At 34.7% G+C, this 27,881-nt stretch overlaps 4 protein-coding genes across 6 annotated transcripts in view; 3 read left to right on the top strand and 1 right to left on the bottom strand.

Annotated features, from left to right (window-relative positions):
* LOC144848481 (baculoviral IAP repeat-containing protein 7-like) overlaps window positions 1–27,881 on the bottom strand; it is a 57,881-nt gene that overhangs the window by 23,188 nt on the left and 6,812 nt on the right. The gene's annotated exons all lie outside the window — the stretch shown is intronic.
* LOC144847856 (uncharacterized) lies at window positions 477–7,296 on the top strand. Its single transcript, XM_078704393.1, has 9 exons — window positions 477–775; window positions 2,321–2,652; window positions 3,043–3,144; window positions 3,398–3,508; window positions 3,798–3,914; window positions 4,496–4,618; window positions 5,442–5,564; window positions 5,776–5,944; window positions 6,392–7,296. The coding sequence occupies exons 1-9, from the start codon at window positions 597–599 to the stop codon at window positions 6,405–6,407; spliced, it is 1,272 nt and encodes a 423-aa protein (XP_078560519.1). The 5' UTR covers window positions 477–596; the 3' UTR covers window positions 6,408–7,296.
* Window positions 7,590–16,666, top strand: LOC144848533 (transcription initiation factor IIB-like). Of its 3 annotated transcripts, none has more exons than XM_078705322.1 (10): window positions 7,590–7,706; window positions 8,360–8,441; window positions 9,174–9,278; window positions 10,104–10,290; window positions 11,254–11,340; window positions 11,847–11,976; window positions 12,233–12,342; window positions 12,996–13,090; window positions 13,989–14,065; window positions 14,558–16,666. In XM_078705322.1, exons 2-10 carry the CDS (start codon window positions 8,425–8,427, stop codon window positions 14,689–14,691), a joined length of 942 nt encoding a protein of 313 aa, XP_078561448.1. In that variant the 5' UTR covers window positions 7,590–7,706; window positions 8,360–8,424; the 3' UTR covers window positions 14,692–16,666. The 3 variants fall into 3 exon arrangements, with proteins under 3 accessions (XP_078561448.1, XP_078561450.1, XP_078561451.1); XM_078705324.1 differs by having other exon boundaries at window positions 8,336–8,441; XM_078705325.1 differs by having other exon boundaries at window positions 8,329–8,441.
* LOC144848503 (CAAX prenyl protease 1 homolog) lies at window positions 17,414–27,538 on the top strand. Its single transcript, XM_078705284.1, has 10 exons — window positions 17,414–17,544; window positions 18,754–18,900; window positions 19,405–19,491; window positions 20,011–20,127; window positions 21,637–21,789; window positions 22,932–23,073; window positions 24,392–24,567; window positions 25,022–25,144; window positions 25,525–25,668; window positions 26,385–27,538. The coding sequence occupies exons 1-10, from the start codon at window positions 17,455–17,457 to the stop codon at window positions 26,601–26,603; spliced, it is 1,398 nt and encodes a 465-aa protein (XP_078561410.1). The 5' UTR covers window positions 17,414–17,454; the 3' UTR covers window positions 26,604–27,538.

Genomic DNA, 27,881 nt, shown 5'->3' with positions numbered 1-27,881 from the left:
AGTACATTGTGAAATAAATTTATCAGTCGCAAGACAGAGAGTGATTGAGGTATGTACTGTGGCCTGTAAGTGTCACGGCAATTTACAAAAAAATTCACGACAATTTACAAAAAAGCCACGACAATTTTCAAAAAATCCCACGGCAATTTGAAAAAGCCACAGCAATTGGAAAAAGCCACGGTAATTTGAAAAAATCTACGGCAAATTAAAAATAAAACATCACGGCAATTTAACAAAAATACCACGGCAACTTAAAAATGAAACACCACGGCAAATTAAAAATGAACACCACCACAAATTAGAAATGAAATTTCCGTGGCTTTTTTATAAGTTGCCGTAACTTTTAAAAACAAATTGCCGTGACACTTACAAGTCATGGTCGTCTGCTTTTTCGTTTTTTTTCCTGGAATTATTTTCAAATCATATGGTAAAGTTTGTTTTGGAAGATGAGTTTAATTTCTTCCGCCGGATAATACCAGAGTGAATAAACTCATATAAATACTTGGTGTATCACATATAAAAACATTATCAGTAGAAGCAGTAAGACTAGAGTTAATAAATATAGGTCTAGCGATAAAGCACGGTAAATTTGCAAAATGAAGTCAGTACTTTTTGTAGTGTTGTACTTATCCGTTGCATCGTCACTAAGATGTCCGTCTCAGTGGAAGAGCTACCGGTCTAATTGTTACAAATATTTTCCTCAATCAAAACTGTTTTGGGATGCTTCAAACTTTTGCCGACAGCAACAGTTTGACTCTTTGGACGCGACTCAAAGGTAAGATACTAGAAATAGTTTTACTCTTCGGCCGTGACTCAAAAGTAAGATATTAGAAATAGTTTTACTCTTCGGCCGTGACTCAAAAGTAAGATAGTAGAAACAGTTTACTCTTTGGACGCGACTCAAACGTAATATAGTAAAACAGTTTTACTTTTTGGACGCAACTCAAAGGTAAGATACTAGAAATAGTTTTACTCTTCGGTCGTGACTCAAAAGTAAGATAGTAGAAACAGTCTAACTCTTTGGACGCGACTCAAAAGTAAGCCTAGAAATAGTTTTACTCTTCGGCCGTGACTCAAAAGTAAGATAGTAGAAATAGTTTTACTCTTCGGCCGTGACTCAAAAGTAAGATAGTAGAAATAGTTTTACTCTTCGGCCGTGACTCAAAAGTAAGATAGTAGAAACAGTTTACTCTTTGGACGCGACTCAAACGTAATATAGTAAAACAGTTTTACTTTTTGGACGCGACTCAAAGGTTACTAGAAATAGTTTTACTCTTCGGCCGTGACTCAAAGGTAAGATAGTAAAACAGTTTTACTCTTTGGACGCGACTCAAATGTAAGATAGTAGAAACAGTTTTACTCTTTTGACGCGACTCAAAAGTAAGATAGTAGAAACAGTTTTACTATTTGGACGCGATTCAAAGGTAAGATAGTAGAAACAGTTTTACTCTTTGGACGCGACTCAAAGGTAAGATAGTAGAAACAGTTTTACTCTTTTGACGCGACTCAAACGTAAGATTGTAGAAACAGTTTTACTCTTTGGACGCGACTCAAAGGTAAGATTGTAAAACAGTTTCACTCTTTGGACGCGACTCAAAGGTAAGATAGTAAAACAGTTTTACTCTTTAGACGCGACTCAAAGATAAGATAGTAGAAACAGTTTTACTCTTTGGACGCGACTCAAATGTAAGATAGTAGAAACAGTTTTACTCTTTGGACGCGACTCAAAGGTAAGATTGTAGAAACAGTTTTACTCTTTGGACGCGACTCAAAGGTAAGATAGTAAAACAGTTTTACTCTTTAGACGCGACTCAAAGGTAAGATTGTAGAAACAGTTTGGTGGTAAATTAAAATAGTAGAAACAGTTTTTCTCTTTGGCTACGACTAAAAGATAAGAAGGTAGTACTGTAAATACAGTTGTATTCGTTTGCCACGACTCAAAGGTAGGATAGTAGCAACATGTCGAATCAAAATATAGAATAGTATACTGCAACAGTCTTTAGCCGCGACTCAAGTGTTCCCAACTTGTAGAAAGTATGCCTATGATGAAAACGTCACTCTGATGGTGACGTCACTCTGAGGGTGAAGTCACTCTGATGGTGACGTCACTCTGATGGTGACAATGGTTCATGACTTTTAGTAGATAGAAGATTTATTTTTTAGAAAAGTGTGCTCTAAGCGTAACTGTGATCTGTGATAATGTATTCCATCATTGTGCTGTATATTATATTTAAAAACAGCCATTATAGTTGTTATCAATACAACATTTTCTTTTACATTTTTAAAAATATAATTTTCAATATTTGTACTTGATATGCAGCGGTGATAACATCCACAGCGAATTAGTCTCAATACACAGCCTTGCTGAAAACACGTTCGTGTATAGTCTCGTACCACCTCGCCGTACCATCTTCCTGGGATTGTATCACAAAGTAGACGAAGGACAGAGGACATGGCATTGGACAGATGGAACACCGTTTGACTATAGTAGATGGGCCCCGAATCAACCTGATCCGTCTCACCAAAAATTTGGCACTATGTGGAATGAACGTTTTCCACAACAATGGGACGATGCTGACTGGGTCCAAACTGGTGGCGTGCCGTTTATTTGCAAAGTAAAGGCTGCCAATTGTCTCATAGAACCGGGGGAACGTAAGTGGAATTTGTATTTATAGTTAGAATCCATACGGCATAGCCCGTACTGTGTCCTAGATTATGATCGACACTACTCATAGCTACAATGTTGTTGCAAGCAGCGCAGCGTCAGATTGCTCATCAATAAATCAACCCTTTTCCTGCTGGAGAAAGAAGAAAACCCGCCAAAATGTTTAGTAAGTGATAATGAAGATTGTAAAAAACTTCCTGTGAAAGTCCATCACTTTATAGAAAATCATTTCAAAAAATGTTATAATTTATTTGGTATTTTCAGTGATAAGATATAGTAGAGATTGTCAAAATGGCGGTAAACTTCCATGAAGTGAATGTCCATCACTTTATAGAAAATCATTTCGAAAAATGTAATAATGTGTTCGTTATTTTCAGTGATAAGATATAGTAGAGATTGTCAAAATGGCGGTAAACTTGTTGGGACTAGCTGTGAATGTCCGACACCGTATGCATGTATAGACTGTTCCTGGTATAATGGTAATTATTCTATATTGTGAAATATTAGAAAGTCTTTTAAGGTTGTTCCAATGTGTAAATATTATGGGTCATTTTAATATACCATTATAAAAACACACACACACATAAAGAATAATACGTTGGCATCTTAAATTTTATTAATGATACGATTTAGATATTCGTCTGATGTGCACAACGTAGTATATGGGTTCACTCTGTCTTGGTATCCAAATCTTATTAGAATTCTATCAAATCAAATTTTATCATTTAACAGGTTGTTCAAGTAACCCGTGTCAGAATGGAGGAACGTGCGAAAATAAAGATCACAGTTACTCTTGCAAATGTGTCGATGGTTTTACAGGAACTAATTGCGAAATATATAAAGGTATATTACATAGCGGGTTCAAGAGTAGCATAATTGTAGCGATAGGATCGAGTATGAGCGGGCCAACAGTGGTAGGTGTTGATTGTGGCAGAGTCGAGGGTAGTGATAGTGCAGGATGTGAGAATGCTAGAATCGAGACTTGATTCGAGAGTTGCAGAAACGACAGTGTAGCAGCAGAAAGCATGGGTAGTAGCATAATGAGTAGGCCTAACAGGGCGAGTGTTGCAGGTCGCAAGTATTATTTATGTTGTTGTTGATTATTAATTTTCAACGTCATTTGCTCTTACAGGTTGTATGCAGTTCCCTTGCTTGAATGATGGAAATTGCATGAAACATCCGAACAAGTCAATATTCATATGCACATGCCCAGAAGATTATACTGGAGTAACCTGTCAGACGTATATTGGTATACAAAGCATATATTAGCCTATACACCAATAATAATACACGTCGACCCAATATATAATAATACAATAATTGCCAGTATTATTCAATATACTTAGTATTTTTCTGTGAAGAACCTGATTTTCTCTTTTTTCTAATGTCGCTCGTTTTGTAGTAGGCCTAATACCCTTTTTATTCCAAAATGTTTACATAAATGATAAATAAATTGGAGTTTATGATGCAGTTACTGTAATCAATTCAATCTAACAACAGGATGCTGAGCTTGCCTTGCCAAGAGAGGAACTTGTAACAGTTTTGGCTGTGGCTGCGACAAATTCATAGTTGACCCAGTACATCATTCCCGGTTTCTGTTCAGGGACATGGAACTGATCGTGTCGCAACCACACATAAAATCTTTTATCTAACGGAGCTCAGAATCCTGTTGTTAGATTGCTGCAACGCAATGTGTTGACCCATGATTCCGCCAAAAATACTTGCTAAATATGTAATGCAGTAACTGCTATGTTGTTGACATAGTCCCATTGATGTTTCTTTTGTTAATACACTACACTAAGACGGTAACATCTGATTTTGACTTGTTAGGACATTGTCAAGATGAACCGTGTCAAAATGAAGCCACTTGTCATTCCATCTCAGTGTCACCTTTTTACGTGTGCCAGTGTAAGCCTCCATACGTGGGCATCAATTGTACAGCAACTAGTTACGGTAAGTAATTCATTCCTCCTACCTCTATTTAATTACCAGGTACGAACAAAAAAGTAGGCCTACTTATAAGGTGCTATTTTCTTGTTTTGTTTGCTGTTGGAACGATAGGGTCCACTATTTTTAAGATATCGTCTTGAATGTTTGGGTTTGATTTTATGAAATTCGAAATATTGATGACGTCACAAATGCTTATTAAAATCTCGAGTTTTTTTGTGTTTTCCAATAGATCGAAATATTAAATAGCGCGCCCTCTGCCGGTATCTATTTTGCCAAGTATTTCACTCTTTAAAGATGTATTGTCCCCCAAAAACATGAAAAATGAAGATTAATAAATCAGACTTTTAATATGTTATTCTGTTGTTTTAACAAAGTTAATCACTTCAGTAGAAAAAAAAACAAATATTGTTTTCGCTTATAAAATGACAAAATAAATGGTTAAATTCAACCAAAAACCCATTGGCTGGCAGCCAATTTGACCATTTTTTGCTTTAAATTACAGTTTTGTCAGGTAAATACATTTTTTTAATCTAATTTTTGGTCAAAGTGGATAACTATTATGTTACATTAAAATGGCATATTCAACAAAAATTATTTTTTCAGGGGGACAATACATCTTTAATATTTATCAATCATGGTTTAATTCTAGGCTAATGGTTACTTTTATGTGCATTACACAAATATTTTTAACATTAGTCGTGTCCAAATCCAATTTCTTACTAATGTTTCCTCAATTGGTAAAGGATTTTGTTAAAGTGTGTAGACCAACCGTTCCAATAACGAATCGGGATATGTTAATGAGCGTGAATGTTTTTCCGTTATGCAGATTGCCTGAGTAACCCATGCCTGAACGGAGGCTCGTGTGTAACTAATGACCGCTTGAATAAAACTAGTTGCCTGTGCCCGTCCACCTACTTCGGAACTAATTGTGAACTACAGAAACGTACCGGTAGGTTATTATCGTCTGCACATCCTTACAACCAATTTCAATTCTCTTAAATCTCTTACTACACAAAATACGTATCGAACTTCAACCAACTCTCACCACAATACAGCATTCTCTCCAGTTGGGGCGGGGAGATGCCATTTTCTTACAAAATATTAATATGCGCATGCGCGATTTCATCTAATGAATAATTCATTAAATTTACTTTTTACAGAAACGTCAGCAGTAGTTGGTACTGGTGGTAGCCAATCAAACTCCAACAATGTACATGCGTCATTCATCGGAGTTACCATTGCGCTGATAGCTATAATCGTTATTCTTGTTGCTTATATTATCCGAGTCAGATCAAGACGTTACATAGATAAAGATGCTTCTTTTGTCAGGTAAAAAGGCCAACTCAGACAGCGTTTGTACGATGAGCCCGACGAGTTGTCTCGTCCCTAACAACTGTACCCGGCGCTATCTCAAGACGACTCGTCTCGTGGCGCTGCCACTCAGAGACAGCAAGAAGACTCGTTGGCCCTCATCGTACGAGCAGTCTGAGTTGGCCTTACTTTGTCTGTAATATAATAATAATATTAATACTTTATTTAAAACTTCATTTTTAGCATTATGTGATTGATTCGCACTTCGCTACAGTATCTATCAGTATTGTTATTTTAAATTGAAAAGATTTACCAAATTTACCATAAGAAATCAGGTGAAGAGAGGGTGTCCGATCAATTCACTGATTAGATGGCGCTCGGTCCATTTGAACGGAAAAGTAATAGTTGTAAAATGTAATGAAATTTCTTCAACCACAATTGAAAGAACATTTTTTTTTCTTTAAGGTTTAATGCCGAATAGTATAATAACTGTGGTAAAAGCAAGAAGATGAAATTTGAGAAGAGAAACATGAAACAGACGATAATGTAATGATAATGTCTTTTTTAAAGTTCATTAATGCTCTTCTGAGGACAATAAAGTTTTACAACAACATTTTGTAGGGAGCTTCGGATTCGTCCAACGATCAAGGAACACATTTTATTCAATTCATTGTGCGCATGCGTGAAATGCTGCGTGTCGTTTGTTGCAAATTTAAAGTTTCAATGTAAATATACCGTAACACACGTAGTTATTATGTTATAGGTAGGCTACATTTTGTCGTTAATACGAATTATTTGAATTTAGAACATAGAAATTAACATGTTTAAAGATGTATTATCCCCCAAAAACATGAAAAATGAAGATTACTTAAATCAGACTTTGAATAGGTTATTTTGTAGTTTTAATAAAGTGAATCACTTTCGTAGAAAAAAAAAACGGGAAAAAATAATGTTTTCACATGATAAATGGTTAAATAAATTAGACCAAAAATCCATTGACTGTTTTTTGCTTTAAATTCCAGTTTTTTCAGGTAAATAATTTTTTTTTCGATCCAATTTTTGGTCGAAGTCAATAACTATTATGTGACATTAAAATGGCATATTCAACAACTAAAATTGTATAAAAATATTTTTCAGGGGAACAATAAATCTTTAAATAATTAAAAATTTAAATTACAATGAATGAATTCATTCGATTCAATATAAATGAATGTGAAGCAATTGTATATAGTATGCACCTAAAAATAGAAGCACATAACACCTATTGGACAGAATTCTGGTTTGTTTTATTACTAAAGTTTGTAGCAGGGTTATTAAGAATGTTGGATACCAATCCCAGGGTTCCGTGTACAAATCCCGTCAGATCAGATGTCAACATGAAACACCCCAACCAACAGATCCACTCCTGTTTATGTAGAGCATATTGTGTTAAATGTTTGTCTGTGAACACCTTTAACAAGGGTAGTAAATGTTTGCTTATAGTTATCCTTAATTGCACCTCTGTCATCAAATCTAGCGCGCCTCTCTATCATTAAATCAAAATTAAATTGATATGATTGGTTGAATGTTTATAGACATGCGCATATTGCATCTTAATTTAAAAAACCCAGACATGGAGAGAGAGGGCAGTGTATAAAAAAGAAGCAGCAGTCGATCAAAAATAAAGTGTGATGTCATGTACTATCTTTGATGTGCAAAAGTGGAAATTCCGACCGTCGTAACTCTATATAAAGGCAGAGAATTACTTTTCTATATCTGATTCTGTCCTGGACTTTTGAAGGTAAACTTTATATATTTTCTGATTTTGTTTTATTTCTTTATCATATATTAAATCGAATGGAACGAGTGTATTTTTTAGCAGAAGTCCACATGTGTTAACAACGGGACAACCGTAGGCCTAAGCCAGGCAGGCCCAGCCTGCTAACTAAAACTCGAGGGCTAGGTCGCGAGGCTAGTTTAGTCTAGGCCTAGGCCTAAAAACCCGGCAGTGGTGGTGGTAGTTATTTTAACTTAGGTTAACAAAAAAAAGCTTTATGTTGGCTGGCCAGGCAGACTTTTTGGGTTAGACTAACTGAGCAATTACGTACGCAATTTGATTCTTGAAACCAAACTCTGAGCCCCAGCAGATATTTTTCAATATTAATTATTAATGATATTGATAAAACCTAGGCCTAGACTAGCCTAGGCCTAGGCCAATAATATAATTTTAATAATAATAATTTAACATTAGATCATTAGGCTTTTCCCACTCATGGCCAGGTATGAAACAAATTGTGGTACTTCTTTCTGGAAATCCATTTCATATTTCACACAAATTGTTTTAATCATGCCATACTTTTTTACATACTAGGCCTAGGCCCAGGCCCCTAACTGAATATTTTTTGTTGTTTTCCAACTAATAGTAAATAGAGCGTAACTTTTTTACTGCTACAGTGGGAGTGTTGGTAGCTGTTGCCTAGTCTAGAAAGATATTCATCAAAGAACGTCCAAGTTTGAACATGGCATCGTCAAGTCGGTATGTTAAGTTTATTTTCAGAATACGTTATATTACTTCCTTATCAATGTGTCTATATTTCTTTTATGGTTTCTAGGTATGGTTGCGTCACCTGGCCTAGGCATACAAAACATTTTACACATTGTTTTGTATTTAGATACAATTCTTACAATATCATTTTTATTATTTAACCTAACTTAATTGTCCAGAACTTGATATAAATATTTGGAGAACATCAGTGCGGACAAACTTTGTGGCAGTTCACCCTCAGCAAACTACTGTATATTATCCTACTGTACTGTCACATGCCTGTGATACTGACCAATATTATTATTATCTTGGTATATCTTTATTTAAAATATAAGAAGAATAAGAAGCCACTGGCTGAAACCGTGGTCGTACAGAACATCAGTGTCCAGTACAAGCGGTCATCAGCTAACAATACACAAACCAAAATCGAAAGCAAGACAGAATATGTTCTATATAAGAACTATAAATTGTTGGAACTTTTTGCCAAAAAATGTGATTGAATCTCAAAATTTAAACTAATTTAAAACCGCACTAACAAAGCACTGGTCTAACCACCCGTTAAAATACAGCCCATATAAGAAGAATATGTTCTGATCACGAGGGGCACAGAAGCATTAATGCTTTAAGTCTTAAAATCCAAGTAGATCCAGGTAGGTTGATCATAAACCTAAGTGATAAATAGTTAAATAATAACAGAATTACGTCCTTTATTTCTATCCATAGAAAGCCAACTGTAGTATGCCCTCATCATCCAGACAGCAACTTAATAGAGGACTATCACGCCGGTGATTTGATTTGCCCAGAATGTGGTCTTGTAGTAGCAGACAGGTAAGCTACTTTCTGGACAGCTACTAAATTTTTAGGCAGAGGTTTAGATAGTGCATCTAAATTCGGGCATAACAACCCTGTCAACTCGAGTCACTCCCAACCCCCCCCCCCACCCTCCTTGTAAAAATAAAATAAAAAGCATAAAAGAAAAATAATAATAAAAAAAAAAAGAAAAGATAAATAAAAAAAATAATATAAGAAATAAATCCAAACAATCATTAACCAAAATCAGCTGTGAATATTAACACCATAGCAACTATAGTTCCGTAATAAATCAACATGATGCTTGTAGGAACTCATGAAGATGAAAACATAACTTATTCTGTTTCAGTCTTAAATAAAATTCTCCATGGCCATGATGTACAGCTCTACAATTTTCACATCGTAGCTGTTGGCTAGCCCTCTTTTTGTGCACTGTTCATCAAGGCTTGTACAGTCAATACAAAAACATGCAGCACGCGCCTTAAATAGTCCATGGCTGTACAAATTGTATAGTACAGTCAACTCTCCCAATACCAGACTCTCTGAAAACCGGTAGCTCTCCAAAACTTTTCCTGAGTTTCAAAATGTCCAAAATTCATTTTTACCATAAACACACTCCGAATACCAGACTTTCCATAAAACCTGACAAATTAGGCCATCCCAGTTGACTGTGTTATACAATTTGTACAGCCATGGGCTATTTAAGGCCTACTGCATTTTCTTTTGTTTTTTTTACAGCACAACATTGATATGATTAATTCAAAGTCTTGCTGTAGGAATTAACCATCAACCATAGCTGTATTATAAGATCTGATACGAATTATTTAACTTTTTTTTTTGTAGAGTAATAGATGTTGGCTCTGAGTGGAGAACGTTCAACAACGAGAAGTCCGTGAGCGATCCCTCTCGTGTTGGCGCTGCTGAAAACCCCCTGTTAAGCGGCAGTGACTTATCAACCGTGATCGGTGCGCCCTCAGGGTCTGCAGGATTCGATGATTCTGGTGGAGCTAAATATTCACAAAAACGTAATGTAAGTATAGTAGTATGTACTAACCCAACATATATAATGTCTAGCATACAGTTCCATGGGCTACCCAATATTGTTTTTACACCGGGAAAGCTAGTCAGTAATAAAAATCGGCTATAAACGATAAGGGCAATACAAATCTACAGCTGAATATTAAATTCTGTGGTCTATTGATTACACTTTAGATGTGGTTACCCCTTTCTCATCAGAGTGTTGGGCCAGCAATGACTTTGACACCAAAACTCCGGGGTTTGTTACCATTCTAAACGTCAAGAAACTCTGGAGATATATATATATATTAACACCAACCCTAGCAACACCAGGGTTTTAAAAATAAAATCGTAAATACCGCCCTCTATTTTGTTTGTTTACATAGCGACGATCATTAGAATCATTTTGATTGATAATATTTTTAATTTAATAATTATTTTTAAAGTCTCAGAAGTAATATAATATTTTATTTATACTATTTATTATTTTTTAGACCCGCTATATATTTTGTACACATACTTAAGGTATTTTGAAATAATACTAAAGCAATGATTGATCATGTGAGGATGATCTTTTGACCTAAAAACTCTGGAGTTTGATGTTGGCACCTTTCACACCAAAACACTGGGGTGTCCCCGCAGTTTGCTCTCCGGAGAATGTTCAGCTGTTCAACCCCGCTGTTTTGAACTCCGGAGTTGTTTTATTTTACCTTTCACACCAAACACTGGTGTGTCCCCGCAGTTCGCCCTCTGGAGAACGTTCAGCTGTTCAACTCCGCTGTTTTGAACTCCGAAGTTGTTTTGATTTTGCCTTTCACACCAAAACACCGAGGCGTCAACTCCGGAGTTTTTTGCTTTTGGTGTGAAAGGGGTATTTGGTGTAATATAATAGTTTAATACTGTACAACTTGAAAGCCATGATGCTATATTCATACTTTATTAAACAAAATGACAGTAAAATAACTTTATTTTGCAGATGAACAGTTCTGATAGAGCACTCCTTACAGCATTTCGAGAAATAACAAACATGGCTGATCGTATTAATTTACCTAGAAATCTTGTAGTAAGTCTATTAGGTTTTGTAATCTTGTTTGAGAGCTTTAGGTTAAAAGAGTAACCCACAAACCGAGTACACCATAGCTAGCTTACTAGTAGGAAAAGTTAGGAAGGATAGAGTGATTTCATCAAGGCCTAGGAAGGACTTATGTTTCAGTCTGTAATATAGGCCTAGCATAGTCTACTTTAGGCCTACAATCTAAATATACATTTGGTCAATAATAATAATCACTGTGCTCACTTATCTAGGCCTAGAACTGTGTGCTCACTTACAGTATCTAGGCCTAGCACTGTGTGCTCACTTATTTAGGCCTAGCACTGTGTGCTCACTTATCTAGGCCTTGCACTGTGTGCTCACTTATCTAGGCCTAGCACTGCATGCTCACTTATCTAGGCCTAGCACTGTGTGCTCACTTATCTAGGCCTAGCAATGTGTGCTCACTTATCTAGGCCTTTATTTTACATTTAAAGTTAAACAGTAAAATATTCACTTTCTTGCGTTACCTATTTCAGGATCGTACACAAACATTATTTAAACAAGTACACGATCAAGGGACATTAAAAGGCCGAAGCAATGATGCCATAGCAGCAGCATGTCTTTACATTGCGTGTAGACAAGAAGGCGTTCCTCGCACATTTAAAGGTAAAGTCACCTGTTTGTCTTAAGCTCTGTCTACACTGTCGAAACTAGTTTGACAAAAAAATGTGATGTGCCCAAATATGGTAGTGATATGCTTAAATATGGAAGTGATATGACATCATGATGTCCATATATGGGCACATGTAGTCAAAGCTTTAGAATAATAAGTGTAATGTGACAATTAAGTTTTACAAATATTTACAATAAGTACAATAAAATGAATTATAGTGGTCATACTGTACGTCTCTTTATTTTACAGAAATTTGTGCGATATCTAGAGTTAGCAAAAAAGAAATTGGTCGGTGTTTTAAGTTGATACTGCGGGCCCTTGAAACAAATGTTGATATCATAACTACTGGAGATTTTATGGTAAGATTTAAATAAAAATTATTATTTCACAAAAATAGATTTGCTGTAGGTTTTTAGATGTATTAAATATACATATTTAATTCAGAATGTGTTTACCAAAATATAAACTTGTAATACTAGTACTCCAATGGCTGAGGTGTCTTTAAAAAAGGCATATTTCATACCATAGGGTCCACTAATAAGTTTGATAATATAAAAGCCATTATGATTCTATATTTAAACTTTAAAAAAAGGGTAAAAATTGATTTCTAGATCTAGAAAAATGAGAAATATGACACCCCAACATGCTACCTGGTATAAACATTGATTTTGCTACCATGATTGGCAATTACTAATTGATATTGATTATTATTGATACTCAATTATTGATTATTGCTGATTGTTATTTTTGATACTCAATTATTATTGATTGTTATTGATTATTATTGATACTCAATTATTGATTGATTGTTATTGATTATTATTATTGATACTCAATTATTGATTGATTGTTATTGATTATTATTGATACTCAATTATTGATTGATTGTTATTGATTATTATTGATACTCAATTATTGATTGATTATATTGCTATAATATTGATTGTATCTCAATTGTTTATTTATTAGACTATTGAATGATCAATAATTCATTGTTTTCTTTGTTTTTCAGTCTCGATTTTGTTCAAATCTCTTCTTACCGTCAGCAGTTCAGAAAGCGGCTACGCATATTGCCAAGAAGGCAATGGACCTTGACCTCGTAGCAGGGTAAGAATTACCGCTTCTACAAAAAAAAATCTCTTTTCTCTTTTATTTATATTCTTTGACTTTGTTGGTAAGCTCTGTCTACACTATCAAACTAGTTTGACAAAAAAATTTGATGTGCCCAAATGTGGTAGTGGTATGCCCAAAGATATTATATTATGTGACATCATGTCCATATTTGGGCACATCACATAAAGTTTGATAATGTAGACAGTGCTTAAAATATGCATACATTTTGTTGCACCAATTTACTGAAGGATGATATGGGTTAATGATGGGATAAAAACATGAAAAATGAAGATTAATAAAATCGGACTTTTTGCACCATTGGTTTTAATATTTAAAGCCCCCTTCCCTACGTTTTTTAGATCTAATTTAAGATCACAAACTATATTTAATGTAAAAATAATACTATATGGTCCTATTGCGATAACTTTTTTCGTCTTTAAACGGTTAAAAATGTGAAAAATAAGTCGATTCTAATAATTATAGCGGCCCGCTATAAATCCCAAAATGCATTGCGCGCGGATTGATATTTTTGTTTTTCACCTGTAATTCGCCCACTTTTCGATCGATCGTGAGGCCAAAACAAATTGAAGACTCTTAACTTTTCAGCGAAAATACCGGGTTTTCCCCAATTTGTATCAACGGAGTCTGGCAAAAATAGAAAGACAATTAATGCAGCAACTATACAACGTCAGGCTAGGTATATAGCTAGCGTACGATGTTCGTACGTTACCGATGTTTTCCAGCTAGGCCTACAAAACTAAGCCTAGCTAGGCTAGGCCTAAGACCGTCCACGAGAGGTCGATCGCCGCGTTTTTTTTTGGTCTACTAAGTGAATAACTATTATGTGTTGATATATATTTGTTGATATAAAGTAAATCATTTTTTTTTTCAGTCGTAGCCCTATTTCAGTGGCTGCAGCAGCTATATACATGGCATCACAATGCTCAGTGGACAAAAAATCTCAGAAAGGTAACTTTTTAAATTTAAAATCAGCTACACACCCTCCCTCCTACACCCACACTGAATCCCCCTCCCCGCTATCTACATACCCCACACCAACTAGATAATTTTTTGTTTTTTTCTCAATAAAGTAAATACACTTTTTGGAAATGTGATTTAATATTTTGTGATAATATTTGTCTGCTGCCCTCTATTTGTTTGTTGCCTCAATTATTAATAATATGTGATAAAAAATTATTTTTGTCAAAACTACTTTGATAGTGTATACAGAGCTTTACGGTTAAAAAGAGACTTAAGCTCTGTCTACACTATCAAACTTTATGTGACAAAAAAATGTGATGTGCCCATATATGGACATGATAATGATCACTACCATATTTAGTCATATTACTACCATATTTGTGCACATCACACTTTTTTGTCAACTAGTTTGATAGTGTAGACAGAGCTTTGAGGTTAAAAGGAGACTTTTAAAGATGATTTGATATTTTATTACTTCAGATATTGGTGAAATAGCCGGAGTTGCGGACGTAACTATACGACAGTCATATCGTCTCATGTACCCAAAAGCAGCTGACCTTTTTCCAGCAGACTTTAAATTCCATTCACCAATTACGTCGCTTCCCCAACTATAACTAAACGCTTTTTTTTACAAGTAATAATAATTGAGTTAAACTATGCCTAAAAATAATCTCACTTTTGTCATGCCAATCTCAATACCAATCTTAATACTAATCTCAAAACCAATCTTAATACCAATATCAATACCAATCTCAAAACCAATCTCAATACCAATCTCAAAAACCAATCTCAAAAATCAATCTCCAAACCAATCTCCAAACCAATCTCCAAACCAATCTCAAAACCAATCTTAAAACAAATCTCTAAACCAATCTCAAAACCAATCGTAAAACCAATCTCAAAACCAATCTCAGATCATACAAAAGAATGTGCCATATCTGCCAACTCATGTATGAAGGATCATTTATTAGGTCTGACGCATGGCGCTCATATAAGTGGTCAGAAAAAAATATAGAGGGCGCTCTATGTGGAATTCCGTCTATCATGCGTCGTACGTTCTAATACTTCTCCTAAACAAAATGTCAACATCTGTATTTTTATCGGTGAAATTGTGTACAAAAGGCACTATATCCAATATTAAAATTAACATAGAGGATTCTCTATTTCACAATTATTACACATAGCACGCTATATAGAGTTATTATTATATAACGTAGAGAGTGCTATATATATATTTTCAATTTTTTGTTGTCTCGTCCAATGGCCACTGAATTGTGGGTGTATGAACGCTTAGAAAGTAAATTAAATTTTTAATGCAGTTTTTAAAATTTTTTGTTAAGAATATAACTTACGGATATGAATATAAAGTAAAGAATAATAACTTGCAACATTCTAATATAATAATGTAGTGTAGATGAATGAAGATATTCAATAGAGTTCTGCGGTGTGACGTCACAACGATAGAGGGCGCTGCATGGTTGCTAGCCAACCAAAAAATACGTTCAACGCTACTATGTTGATAAACTGTATAGATCTGTATTTCTATCAAATTATGTATCTTAGCTTGATTTTTTTAAACTTAAACTGTAGTTGAAGAATAAATAGATTATTAAAAACAAATATTTAGTGATCTTTTAAAATTTTAGTTTGTTTTTATTGAAAATTATTAAGTTTTAAAATGACTACTTCAATAAGCCTATTCCAAACCATTGGTAAGCTGAGAGTCACTCAGGCAGGTCCACCTACCGTCGTGACATCAGCACCGCAGAACTCTATACGGCTCAAGGAACGCTAATTAGTATGGAGCGCTTTGGAATTAGTGGTCAATTGATTTTAGCTGCCTAAATATAATATTTAATATAATATTGGATTACATGCTATTAAATCAGGTGTTTTTTTGTTGTAACTTTTTTTCATTATTTGAAAGTTGGAGCGCCAACAAAATATAAAAATAATAATAAATGTCTTCCTATATAGTATGAAGTCATTTTATTACCATGCAATTTTAATTGATAAAGTAAGAAAAAAAGGTTTTCCATTGATTTAAACAAAAATTCTGTTTATTATAATTAACAACTCAGATTTCTAAATACAAAAAATTAGTACACAGTTTGTATTGGTATAATTTAGTGTGTTAGCTGATTCTCGGTACTGTAGCTATAATTTGTAAAGTATCAAGGCAAATTTTGTAATACAGTGTCACATATGTATCACATGTGATGCCCGTATCATAGATCATAAGCCTTATGAATACTGGACAATAATGCTATATGTAGAGATACAGTACAGAGAATAGGTTGAGTGTACAGTAGATTTTAATTAGACTACCAAATTGACTAGAATTAATGATTGCACCTTATTCTATAAATACCCCACTGATTCAAAAATTGTTTCCGGGTTACTATCAGGAGATTCAAATACTGTAATGCCTTGTCTTGAAAAAAACTTGAAAATGTATGTTTTTAACATTCAAAAATTGATCAACAAATATATTTGTTATTGATTTTTATTCTTGGCAATCTCTGGCAATAAACTTTATTATTGTTTTTGTATATGTATTTATTAATAAATAGTGCTGCACAAACAGAATTCTCTATTTTGTTTATTTTTTATTGTGTAAAATGCAAGTATTTCACAAAAACTTTTAATGTAATCGTCAATGATGAATTATTTATTCTAGATGCACTTCAACTTTAGAACGATGCATTTTCTAAACAACAATAATCAATTGAGTAGTAATGTTATCTTGTCTTGTCTTATATGTATTTTCTTGTTTTTCCATTTTTACTGCGTCCAACTTAATGATAATTATATATTGTACTAGGCCCAACCACTCACTTTTTCAGTTACCATACGGATTGGACCCCATTGGAAATAAGTTTACTTTTTATTTGTCGACTTAATGGGTTATCCTGGTATTCTTTTTGTACATTGTATATTTTAACTTTTGTGTATGAATATCGAATAAAATCAATCAATCAATCAACCCAAAACATGGTAGGGCCTGTTACAAGTTCCTTGGATGATAACAAATTTCATGTAATAGGCCCACTGTAAGTGAAATTTCTTTTTTGCTTACGTGAAATATTGTGGTACATAAATATCACTGAAAAAAGCTACATAACAATGTTACAAAGAATAAAAGAGAAGAAACAAGAGAAAACAAAACTGTTATAGTAAAATATTATGGATGTATATTTATTGAAGGCAGTATTGGCCTTCATAGTACGCCGCCGCCGTGTAGCCTTTCCTACAGACGCAATGTGGTTGAAAATCGACCCTACTCAAACTACCAATTTGGTATATTTTGGACACCTCCCGCACATGCAGGATTCGAAAAGCAGCACATGCAGAGCGCAAGAGCCTAGGAAATCAGAATGGATATTTCACCAGAATCTCTATTTAATTCAATAGTTGCATTTATATGGTTAGCGTATATATGGGAAACATATCTTTCCTTTCGACAGGTAAATATAAATATTTTCTGTAGATTTATGTTTATTGCAAAACATTATGACGTTCTAGTTAGGCGGCACCAAAAGAGAAAAAAGTGTCTCTCCGACTCAGCGGACTCAGCAGCAGCAGGGGTTGGTTGGTAGGCCGAGGCGGTGTCTGATCATTTCGGCCGCCAGGCATTTGGGGGCCTACAGGTTACAAACTTAGATCGGCAGTATGTGTGGACCTATAATCTATAAATAAAATTATAAAAAAGACTAGGCTAGAGGTCTAAGAGAGTGCGTGGCTGGGTGTGTCAATCAAATACATTATTAATCAATTAATATTTATGTTATTCGCGATTTGAACGATTTGCGCAATTTGAAATTGCGCAAAAAATTCCTTGCGCAATTTGAAATTGCGCAAAGAATTCTTGCGCAATTTGAAATTGCGCAAGAAAATCCTTGCGCAATATTAAATTGCGCTGCACAATTTGTAAAATTGTCAAATTGCGCAACAGAATTCTACCAGAATGCGTGCTAACGTCGACGATTGGTTAACAATAATAATTTATTGGAAACTATAACTCAAAATGAAACATAATAAATGCGAAGATAACATGTGTATAATACACAACATAAATGGCATACACAATTAAATAATATTATCACTCATTGTAACTTGAAATAAATCAAAATGAATGTAAAAATAACAAAAATTAAGGCAGTAATACACAACATAGTCTACCGCCACCACCATTTAGACTTGCTATCAAAACATAGCCAGTAGTAGGCTAGAGTAGTATAGCCGCCCGCCGGGGAACACCACCGCTTCGTTTTCCTTTGTCGGGTCTTCGTTGGTATGCTAACAATAACAACATTTTCACTATTAAAATAAGGGAATGCGATATTATCTTTAATTTTTAATCATTCTTAGAAATTACTATAAAAATATGGGTGTGCATGATTTCACAATCTGTCGAAAAACCTTGCGCAATTTGCAGATTACTTGCGCAATTTAATACGTTGCTTGCGCAATTTGAAACAGATGTTTCAATTCAAATTGCGCAAATCGTTCAAATCGCGCATAACATTTATAATAAATAAATTACTAGGCCTAGCCTACTACTACTAGGCTAAGCCTATCCCTTTGTGTATAAATTAATTATAATTGTGTTATATTATGAAATTGGTTTTATTATTTTGAAATAAATATATATTATTGAATCATTTTATATATAGATAAATGTATACAAAACCGCAACTACAGTTCCTGCGCCGCTTGCGGGAATCCTGAAGAAGGAGACATTTGAGAAAGCTCGTCTATACCAATTGGATAAAAGCAACTTTGGAATGTGGTCTGGGATATACTCACAAATTGAAACTACTGTAAGCTATCTTAGGTTGTGGAGCTGTAGCTTGGTGGTTTACATGCTTGCCTTCCTATCCCAAGGTCCGGGGTTCAATCCTGACCTAGTGCCAGGGTTGTGACTCACGAGTTACTCGCTGTTGGATGCATATGAAATAAAAAGTGATTTTGTTCGGTTCTAAATACCAAACAGAAACAAAATAAAAGTTAAATAGTAGCCATATGCCAATACAAAAATTCAGAAAAACAATTTTTTTAAATGTTAAAAAATAAAAATTACACATACTTTGAATGAATAACAATTTAGCATGAGCATAATAACTTTTTTTTTAAATTGATTAAATTAAAAATGTCATAAAGATCAGGTGCCTAAAACTATGTTGATATTAAACAGAAATATATATTTCTAACCTTAATTGTGTCTTTATGTATAAATGTGAACATATTCTATGAAAATCTAACATTCTCGCTAACTTTTTTTTGTGTAAAAACTATTTTTAACCTCTTTCTTTGTAAACACCCAGCTGATTCTAGTGCTTGGTGGCATTCCTTGGTTGTGGAACACCGCCGGTAACGCTACTGCCCGTCTTGGCTATTCACCGGAGTATGAGGTAAAACAATATGAATGATAGTGTAATGTACAATTTATTAATAAAATATTACAAGTTAGCTCATAGCGATGTATAAATGACATACATCTGAAGTTTAAAAACGGGAGATGGTAATTTGTAAGGTGAACAGCGCCCTCTATCTATTGTCAAGACTCGATATGGTCGTACATTCCTTAAATATCGTACATTTTTGCCTTTTTGTTATATTTTAATATAGAAAAACCACACATATAAATCAAAATTCAGTTATCTTTGTAATACGGGAGAAAATAAGGAAAAACGGGAGCTCAATATTTGGCCGGGAGCCAAAAATATGTGAGTCTCCCGGCAAAAACGGGAGTCTCCCGGCCAAAACGGGAGTGTTGGCAATATATGAAATGATGTCCCACAATAGGAGGTTCTCGGTACTCTGAGTACTTTCCCACTCTTTTAATAGCGCCCTCTAACCTGTTGTACACTAATACAGTAAGTATATATTAAGCTATGCAAATTTATGATTCAATTCATTTTTTTTTTCAGATTACTCAAACATGTATGTTTTTATTACTGGCGTCTGTATACTCCACATTCAGCAGTCTCCCATGGTCTGTGTACAGTACCTTTGTAATAGAGGAACGCCATGGATTTAATAAACAAGTAATATATTTTTTTTTATAAATAAAAAAGAACTATTCATACACACATTTGTTATTTTTAACAATAATAACTGGGGCCCGCACTAGAAGCAATAGCTTGTCTCATGAGGGCCCCTACAATACAGATACTGTATGCAAAATACATAAAGAAAGATTGTATACATATCTTCTTTTCTGTTGTTGGTGTAGTGATAGAAATGTTTTTAATCTTCAGAAAAAAAAAGCCCTTAGTGCCTTAGTTACAATATACATTGTATACTGTATGAGGCTACTTCCGGGTTTATAAACAAAAATATACAGTTACATTTTCAAGAATATTTATAATAGCGCCACCTGCATCCTCACCGGCATCTATTCTTATCGTCCCGGGAATATACCCAGGGATCGGGAATATACCCAGGGATCGGGAATATACCCAGGGATTACAGTTTAACAATCCAGTGAGAAAGGTTCGAGAAATATCCGCCTAATAATAACTGTCGGGACAAAATGTTATTTATTGGTATACAGTAGTAACCAGTAATATTACTAAATCTTGATTGAACAGGTCTAGTTGATGCTGGTATGGCCTTGTTACAATACTATAGAAAACCTTAACTAAAGAAATGATATTGAGTACATACTGAAAAGAAAAGAGGAGAAAATAAACAAAAACATTAAGTCTATTATACGCCTACTGAGTCGCTCACGATCGGCATAGTGCTTCCGGGGAACAAACAGGGTTCATCCTGTTTTTTGTCCTTTTATACCTCACCTGTGGTGGTCACTATTAAAGTAGAGGGAAATTTTCCCCGTTCTCCACAATGAGTGCCCCACCGGAGGTGCTGACCGGTCGTGGCCGACCAATGTTTTTTTATTTATTTTTTTTTGTACATAATTTTTTTTTTATGTTGTATGTACAGTACATGTAGATGTATTGAAATAAATAGTCACCAAAATGACAAGTACTCGCTTCTTTTTTTGGTGTACTGTTGGATGATGTTGTAAAATTGGGATTGTGAATAAATATGGGATTACCAATAACGCAAGTTAAAAAAACCAGTGCCTTTGATACATTGTTTAAAGCTTTATAAATTTCTTTAATATTGTTGTTATTATTTTATTATTATTATTTAAAGATGTATTGTCCCCCAAAATCATGAAAAATAAAGATTTTTAAAATCGGACTTTGAATAGGCCATTTTGCAGTTTTAATGAAGTTGTTCACTTCCATAAAAAAAAAAACGGGGGAAAAAAATTATTTCACCTATAAAAAGACAAAATAAACAGTTAAATTACCCAAAAACTCATTGTCTTCCAGACAATTTGACCATTTTTTGCTTTAAATTACATTTTTCTCAGGTAAATACATTTTTTTTCAGACCCAATTTTTTGTGAGAGTGAATAACTATTATGTGACATTAAAATAACATATTCAACAAAAAAATTTTAAAAAATATTTTTTTAGGGGGACAATATATCTTTAAAAATGATTAATTTACCTATTAAGATAAATATATTGTGATTTTAGACACCAGGTTTTTATGCCAAGGATCAGGTGAAGAAGTTCGTGTTGACGCAGGCGATCAGCATCCCACTAATTGCTTGCTTAATCTACATCATCAAATGGGGAGGCGAATATTTTTTCGTCTATGTCTGGATATTCATAGTTATTTTTACTTTGGTAAGTAAACACAGTTTGTTGATGAGCTATTTTGAATGGTTAAATTTGGATATATTGTATTGGTTGTTGTTTTTCATGTCTTAATTGACACATAATTGATTAATTTAGGAAACACTATTAATCTTGATTTAAAAAGGGTTACTGTACCTCGTGTTCAATAGAGTGTTACTGTATCTCATGATAAGTAGAGGGTTACTGTACCTCGTGGTCAATAGAGTGTTACTGTACCTCGTGTTCAGTAGAGTATTACTGTACCTCATGATAAGTAGAGTGTTACTGTACCTCGTGTTCAGTATAGTGTTACTGTACCTCATGATAAGTAGAGTGTTACTGTACCTCGTGTTCAGTAGAGTGTTACTGTACCTCATGAGTAGAGGGTTACTGTACCTCGTGTTCAGTAGAGTGTTACTGTACCTCGTGTTCAGTAGAGTGTTACTGTACCTCATGAGTAGAGTGTTACTGTACCTCGTGTTCAATAGAGTGTTACTGTACCTCATGATAAGTAGAGGGTTACTGTACCTCGTGGTCAATAGGGTGTTACTGTACCTCGTGTTCAGTAGAGTATTACTGTACCTCATGATAAGTAGAGTGTTACTGTACCTCGTGTTCAGTAGAGTGTTACTGTACCTCATGATAAGTAGAGTGTTACTGTACCTCGTGTTCAGTAGAGTGTTACTGTACCTCATGAGTAGAGGGTTACTGTACCTCGTGTTCAGTAGAGTGTTACTGTACCTCGTGTTCAGTAGAGTGTTACTGTACCTCATGAGTAGAGTGTTACTGTACCTCGTGTTCAGTAGAGTGTTACTGTACCTCATGATATTAGAGTGTTACTGTACCTCATGATATTAGAGTTTTACTGTACCTCGTGTTCAGTAGAGTGTTACTGTACCTCATGATATTAGAGTGTTACTGTACCTCGTGTTCAGTAGAGTGTTACTGTACCTCATGAGTAGAGTGTTACTGTACCTCGTGTTCAGTAGAGTGTTACTGTACCTCGTGTTCAGTAGAGTGTTACTGTACCACCTGTAGGTGTTTCAGTAATTCTGGGGTCTTACTGTTCCTATTACCCACATCACCAAATATCTAACTTTCAGATAATAAGACGACACTTGATGAACACATTTTATCATTTTTTAATTCAGGTTTTCATGACAGTATACGCAGACTACATCGCTCCGTTATTTGATAAATATACGCCTCTGCCTGAGGGGGAATTACGATGTAAAATTGAAGAACTTGCCAAGAGCATTGACTTTCCACTCTATAAACTGTATGTAGTTGAAGGTAATATCTTCTCTTCTTGAGGGCTACTCATTGTTGTGTTCGCCAACCTGTGCGTTTTTTAGCAAATATGTGCATGTGAAAAGTTTAGCTTTTTACTAATTGTTTGCCATCCATGTTTTTCAATCTTTTTTTTTTGGATTTTTTAAGGTAATATAATAATTAATATAATAATAATGATAACATTTAATATTCAGTTTTGTGATATTGCCAACAAAAAAAATGGAAATTTATTTAATATATTTAAAAGAAAATAACTCATAAAATAAACACAGTATTGTACAGTTTAAATTATAAAATAACTTTATTGTTGATAAAACGATAGACTGTAGCATTTCTTGGGAAATGTCGACAGGAAAACAGGCTTATGTCATGTATCAGCCATATTCCACTGTCCCTTATCATGACTTGCTTATATACAATGTACAGTAGAACCTTCGTTTTACGTACCCTAATTTTACGTTCCCTTGATTTTACGTACGCTTTAATGACCGATGACGTCATCATTTTCTTACATTGAGGGCGCAATTTAACAACAACAAAGCACAAAGCCATGGCTGTGTGAGGAACTCATGTGCATTCCCCTACAGCAGCGACTGTTTTTATTGATAGAAAATACAAGAACATTGATATTTTATTTATAACACTTTATTGAAACTAAATCGCACAGCCTGTATATACTGTACTTTTCTAGGCCTCACACCTTGCTAGGCCTGCTGGCCTAGATTAGTCTAGGCCTACGGAGGGCCTAGCTAAGCTAGTGACCACCTGCATGCTGTAGGCAAACACGGCAGCCTTTTTAGCTACGATCTACGTATTTGGGGGTCAATTTAAGGTCAACCTTGATTTTACGAATCCCTTGTTTTACGTACGCCTTTCGGTCCCGTACCGTACGTAAAATGGAGGTTCTACTGTATAGTCAAAGAACTTATAACACAAGAATCTCCTGTTCGTCCAAAGCGTGTAACAATTTCGAAAGGCATTGTGGGATAGAATAGAGCTAATGGGTGGCGAAATTGTGAGCCATGTAGTAGCAGCGCGCCCTTATCAAATTAGAAAGGCAAAATCTGTAGAGGGGATCTGCTATACTATAGGAGGGATAGAATAATTGACTGAGCCCTCTATAGGAATTAATAGCTTTGACTTCCTTGTTTGGAGAGGGCGCTGCTCCATGCTGTGAAATGGCGTCAACCTTTTAACCCTGAACTTCCGACACTGTGTTTTGATTGCAAATTGAAGAACAGGAGATCTTTGTGTTATAAGTTCTTTGGTATAGTGCATGTATATGGTTTAACTGTCCCTTGTATTTTCTATGTTTTAGGTTCCAAGAGGTCGTCTCATAGCAATGCTTACTTTTATGGATTTTACAAGAATAAACGAATTGTGTTATTTGACACACTGTTAGAAAATTATGAACCAAGTGATAAGAAACAAGAGGAAGCAGAAAATGAAGAAGAAGAAAAGACGGATGATGAAAAGGAATTATTAGAAGAAAAAGTAAGATTCCAAATCTTAGTATTGAGTATTTTGATCATGTTACAGAGTTTTATCTACAGTACTGTAATTGTCTATTTTTATTTATTTTATGTATTGTGGGCAAGGACTACCAATAGTAAATTAATCACTGTCCTTTCAGATAGGTGGTAATCCCCCTGATACAGGGCTATTTTGTGAACCAGTTCTCACCAGTGTAAACCTGTATTCATCTCAAATAATACTCACTTAAGCTCTGTTGACACTATCAAAAAAAGTGTGATGTGCCCAAATTATGGTTAGTGATATGCCCAAATATGGTAGTGATATGCCCAAATATGGTAATGATATGACATTATTGTGTCCATATATATAGAGCACATCACATTTTTTGTCGCATAAAGTTTGATAGTGTGGACGGAGCTTTAGATTGCAAAGGTAATCAAGCATAAAATGAAATTCTTGTATTTTTTTTTAGAATACTAGTGAGGATAAACCGCGGGGCAAAGGATGTAACAACGAGGAAGTGCTTGCTGTTTTGGCCCACGAGCTCGGCCATTGGAAACTTAATCATACTCTTAAAAATATCCTGATATTTCAGGTATGGTTTTGTTTGTGTTCCCTTGTGTGAAGTGCTGATTGTTTGTATTTACTGTTGGTTGGGAAATATTTTTGAATCCTCTAATTTTTTGTAAATATTGCCATAGCAATTCTAAGAACAGCATGCCGAGTTCCGGAGATCAAAGGGTTTATCTGTGGCTGCGACACGATCAGTTCCACACCCCTTGTCAATTAAAAATAATCAACCCATTCAATGTACATTATTTAGTGAGAAAACCAACTATTTTACACTCGGATTTATAAATTAATGGTGGGATTATGCTTGAGTGAAACAGGAATAAAGTACTAGAGTGGGCTTGTAAGTGGGCCTACATGTAATTTGCCTCAGTATTGTAACTGCTTTGTTCTATAACTCCTTAGGTCAACACATTCCTAAACTTTTTTATATTTGGTCTCCTGATGGACAAACAAGTTCTCTACGATGCTTTTGGATTCTACAACATCAGTCCAACTTTTATTGGCTTAATGATTATTTTTCAGTTCATTTTTCATCCATACAATGAGGTGAGTTAGGAAAGGTGACCTCTCTTTTAATATCATATAAATTATTAGTATAGTTACAAGTAAATTCAATTTGAATTATCGTGTCATAGTTAATTCTGACAACACCGGACAACCATTGGCAAGAATAATATGTCTGGTTTTTCGTAAATTTCTGTATTTGAACATATTTGGGACGTTTAGGACCTCCCTGTAGGGAGAATTTGCGGTTTTCAAAGGGTTCGGTATTGAGAGAGTCAACTAAATCCATGGGTTATTACCTTCTCTATTATTTTCATGTACTGTAGAGTATTATAATAATCCTCGGAAAAAAAGAATTTGTATTACGGAGCAACTGTCTCTACCTTGCTTTCCCATAATGCCTTGCTTTCCCATGATACCTTGCTTTCCCATGATACCTTGCTTTCCCATGATACCTTGCTTTCCTATTATACCTTGCTTTCCCATGATACCTTGCTTTCCCATATAATACCTTGTTTCCCCATGATACCTTTACTTTTCCATGGTACCTTTACTTTCCCATAATACCTTTACTTTTCCATTATACCTTTACTTTCCCATGATGCCTTACTTTCTTATAATACCTTACTTTCTCATAATACCTTACTTTCCCACGATACCTTACTTTCTCATAATACCTTACTTTACCATAATACCTTACTTTCCTATAATACCTTACTTTCCCATAATACCTAAACCTGTCTTTCTTTTCTCTGTAGTTGCTGAGTTTCTTGATGACAAGGCTAAGCAGAAGATTTGAATTCCAAGCGGATGCTTTCGCCAAGGCACTAAAGAGGACGGAATTCCTCAAATCGGCTTTAGTGAAACTGAACGTGGACAACTTGGGTTTTCCAGTTGATGACTGGCTCTACTCCTCCTGGCATTACTCTCATCCGCCGCTCCTTGAACGGCTAAAGGCATTGGGAAAGACAGAGTAGCTTTATTTGCATACTGCTTCTGTTCCGTATAGCATATAGGTGCCGATGAAAATGTGCAGAAATCATTTATACCTATTTTTTCTGTTCAAGACTGGTGTACTGGGTTCAGGCACTGGCGACAGAAGAGTTTTCCCCTTGCAAGTAAAAAAAAAAATTACCCACTTTCAGCATCTAAACAGTTAAAAAAAACAAGGGACCAAGACCTGTAGAGCATATATAACATCCTCTAAAACAATTAGTCTTAATTTCTGTTTGTATTTCGCCTGTGATGTGGAATTGGTTCAACCTTACACATGCCTAAATCAGCCTTGTTTTTTAAAGCAGCATTTATTTAAAGAAGCAATGAATTCTGTCAATGAGTTTAAATGTACAATAATACTTAATCGAAAAGTAAAGTTGATTCTGTTTTTCTTATTCTTGTTTCCTTTTACCAACAATAGCAGTTTTTTAGTAAGAGTAGAAATTATGTTATGGCTCAAACATCTAGCGATTGGTCGAAGGTGTGATAAAGTGTAGATTCTATTATTTCAGTACGTTGGAAAAAAGAGTAAATATTAATCTAGGATAGTAGTATGTGTACCATCTATAATTCCTAAGTGTTTACGTGGCCTGGTCTCTTTGACAAGAAGATGAAAGCAGTGGATAGATTGAATAAAAGTTTACTTTACACAGTAGATGTTTGATTAATATATATTTTAAAGGCACCTCTGGCACTCCATAGTTTGAACCAGAAATGTTCAAGGCAAAGTATATTTGTATACTATAGGATAACAAATCTGCCCTTTGATACCTTTCCTCTGTAGTACATAAAACTAATAGTTTTTTTGTTTCGATACAGTAATTGCAACAGTCTTCTTTGAAACTGAATTTGAATTCTGATGTTTCCATAATATAACTTAATCAGTCATAAAGTAAATACAGAATTATGTTTTCAATACAGTACAGTATTGTTATTCTTTGTAAAATTCTTACATTTTGCATAAAAAAAAATAGAATATAGGTTTTTTTTATGATGACCAATAAATAAATATCTCATTATATGCGGGCATAGTGGTGTATATTGCGCCCAATTTATAGGAAAACTTTGAAGTGTACTGATCGTTTATCAGGCTATAAAAGCAGCATAATTGTTGTTAAATGTTTATTTTGATTTTCGTGTGACGTCACAATGAACCACTGTCAGGAAAACCCAGGCGCCGACACAGAGCAGGGATGCCATATCTGTTTGGCTGATACCATTTCGTAAATTAACGTTTCTTGGGCAGGTCGTATTTTGAC

The sequence above is a fragment of the Antedon bifida genome, chromosome 7 (assembly GCF_963402885.1).
Source record: "Antedon bifida chromosome 7, ecAntBifi1.1, whole genome shotgun sequence".
Taxonomy (NCBI): Eukaryota; Metazoa; Echinodermata; class Crinoidea; order Comatulida; family Antedonidae; genus Antedon; species Antedon bifida.
This window is presented reverse-complemented; position numbering and strand designations above follow the sequence as displayed.

What these genes read in the sequence shown, in the direction of transcription:
- LOC144847856 (XM_078704393.1), top strand. Translation starts at nt 597, where the DNA reads ATGAAGTCAGTACTTTTTGTAGTGTTGTACTTATCCGTTGCATCGTCA. An exon ending in TCTTTGGACGCGACTCAAAG is followed by an intron (nt 776 to 2,320) that starts GTAAGATACTAG and finishes CTTGATATGCAG; the next exon opens with CGGTGATAACATCCACAGCG. An exon ending in AGACTGTTCCTGGTATAATG is followed by an intron (nt 3,145 to 3,397) that starts GTAATTATTCTA and finishes ATCATTTAACAG; the next exon opens with GTTGTTCAAGTAACCCGTGT.
- LOC144848533 (XM_078705322.1), top strand. An exon ending in ATTTACCTAGAAATCTTGTA is followed by an intron (nt 11,341 to 11,846) that starts GTAAGTCTATTA and finishes TACCTATTTCAG; the next exon opens with GATCGTACACAAACATTATT. An exon ending in CGTTCCTCGCACATTTAAAG is followed by an intron (nt 11,977 to 12,232) that starts GTAAAGTCACCT and finishes TTTATTTTACAG; the next exon opens with AAATTTGTGCGATATCTAGA.
- LOC144848503 (XM_078705284.1), top strand. Translation starts at nt 17,455, where the DNA reads ATGGATATTTCACCAGAATCTCTATTTAATTCAATAGTTGCATTTATA. An exon ending in TCATAGTTATTTTTACTTTG is followed by an intron (nt 21,790 to 22,931) that starts GTAAGTAAACAC and finishes TTTTTAATTCAG; the next exon opens with GTTTTCATGACAGTATACGC. An exon ending in TTTTTCATCCATACAATGAG is followed by an intron (nt 25,669 to 26,384) that starts GTGAGTTAGGAA and finishes TTTTCTCTGTAG; the next exon opens with TTGCTGAGTTTCTTGATGAC.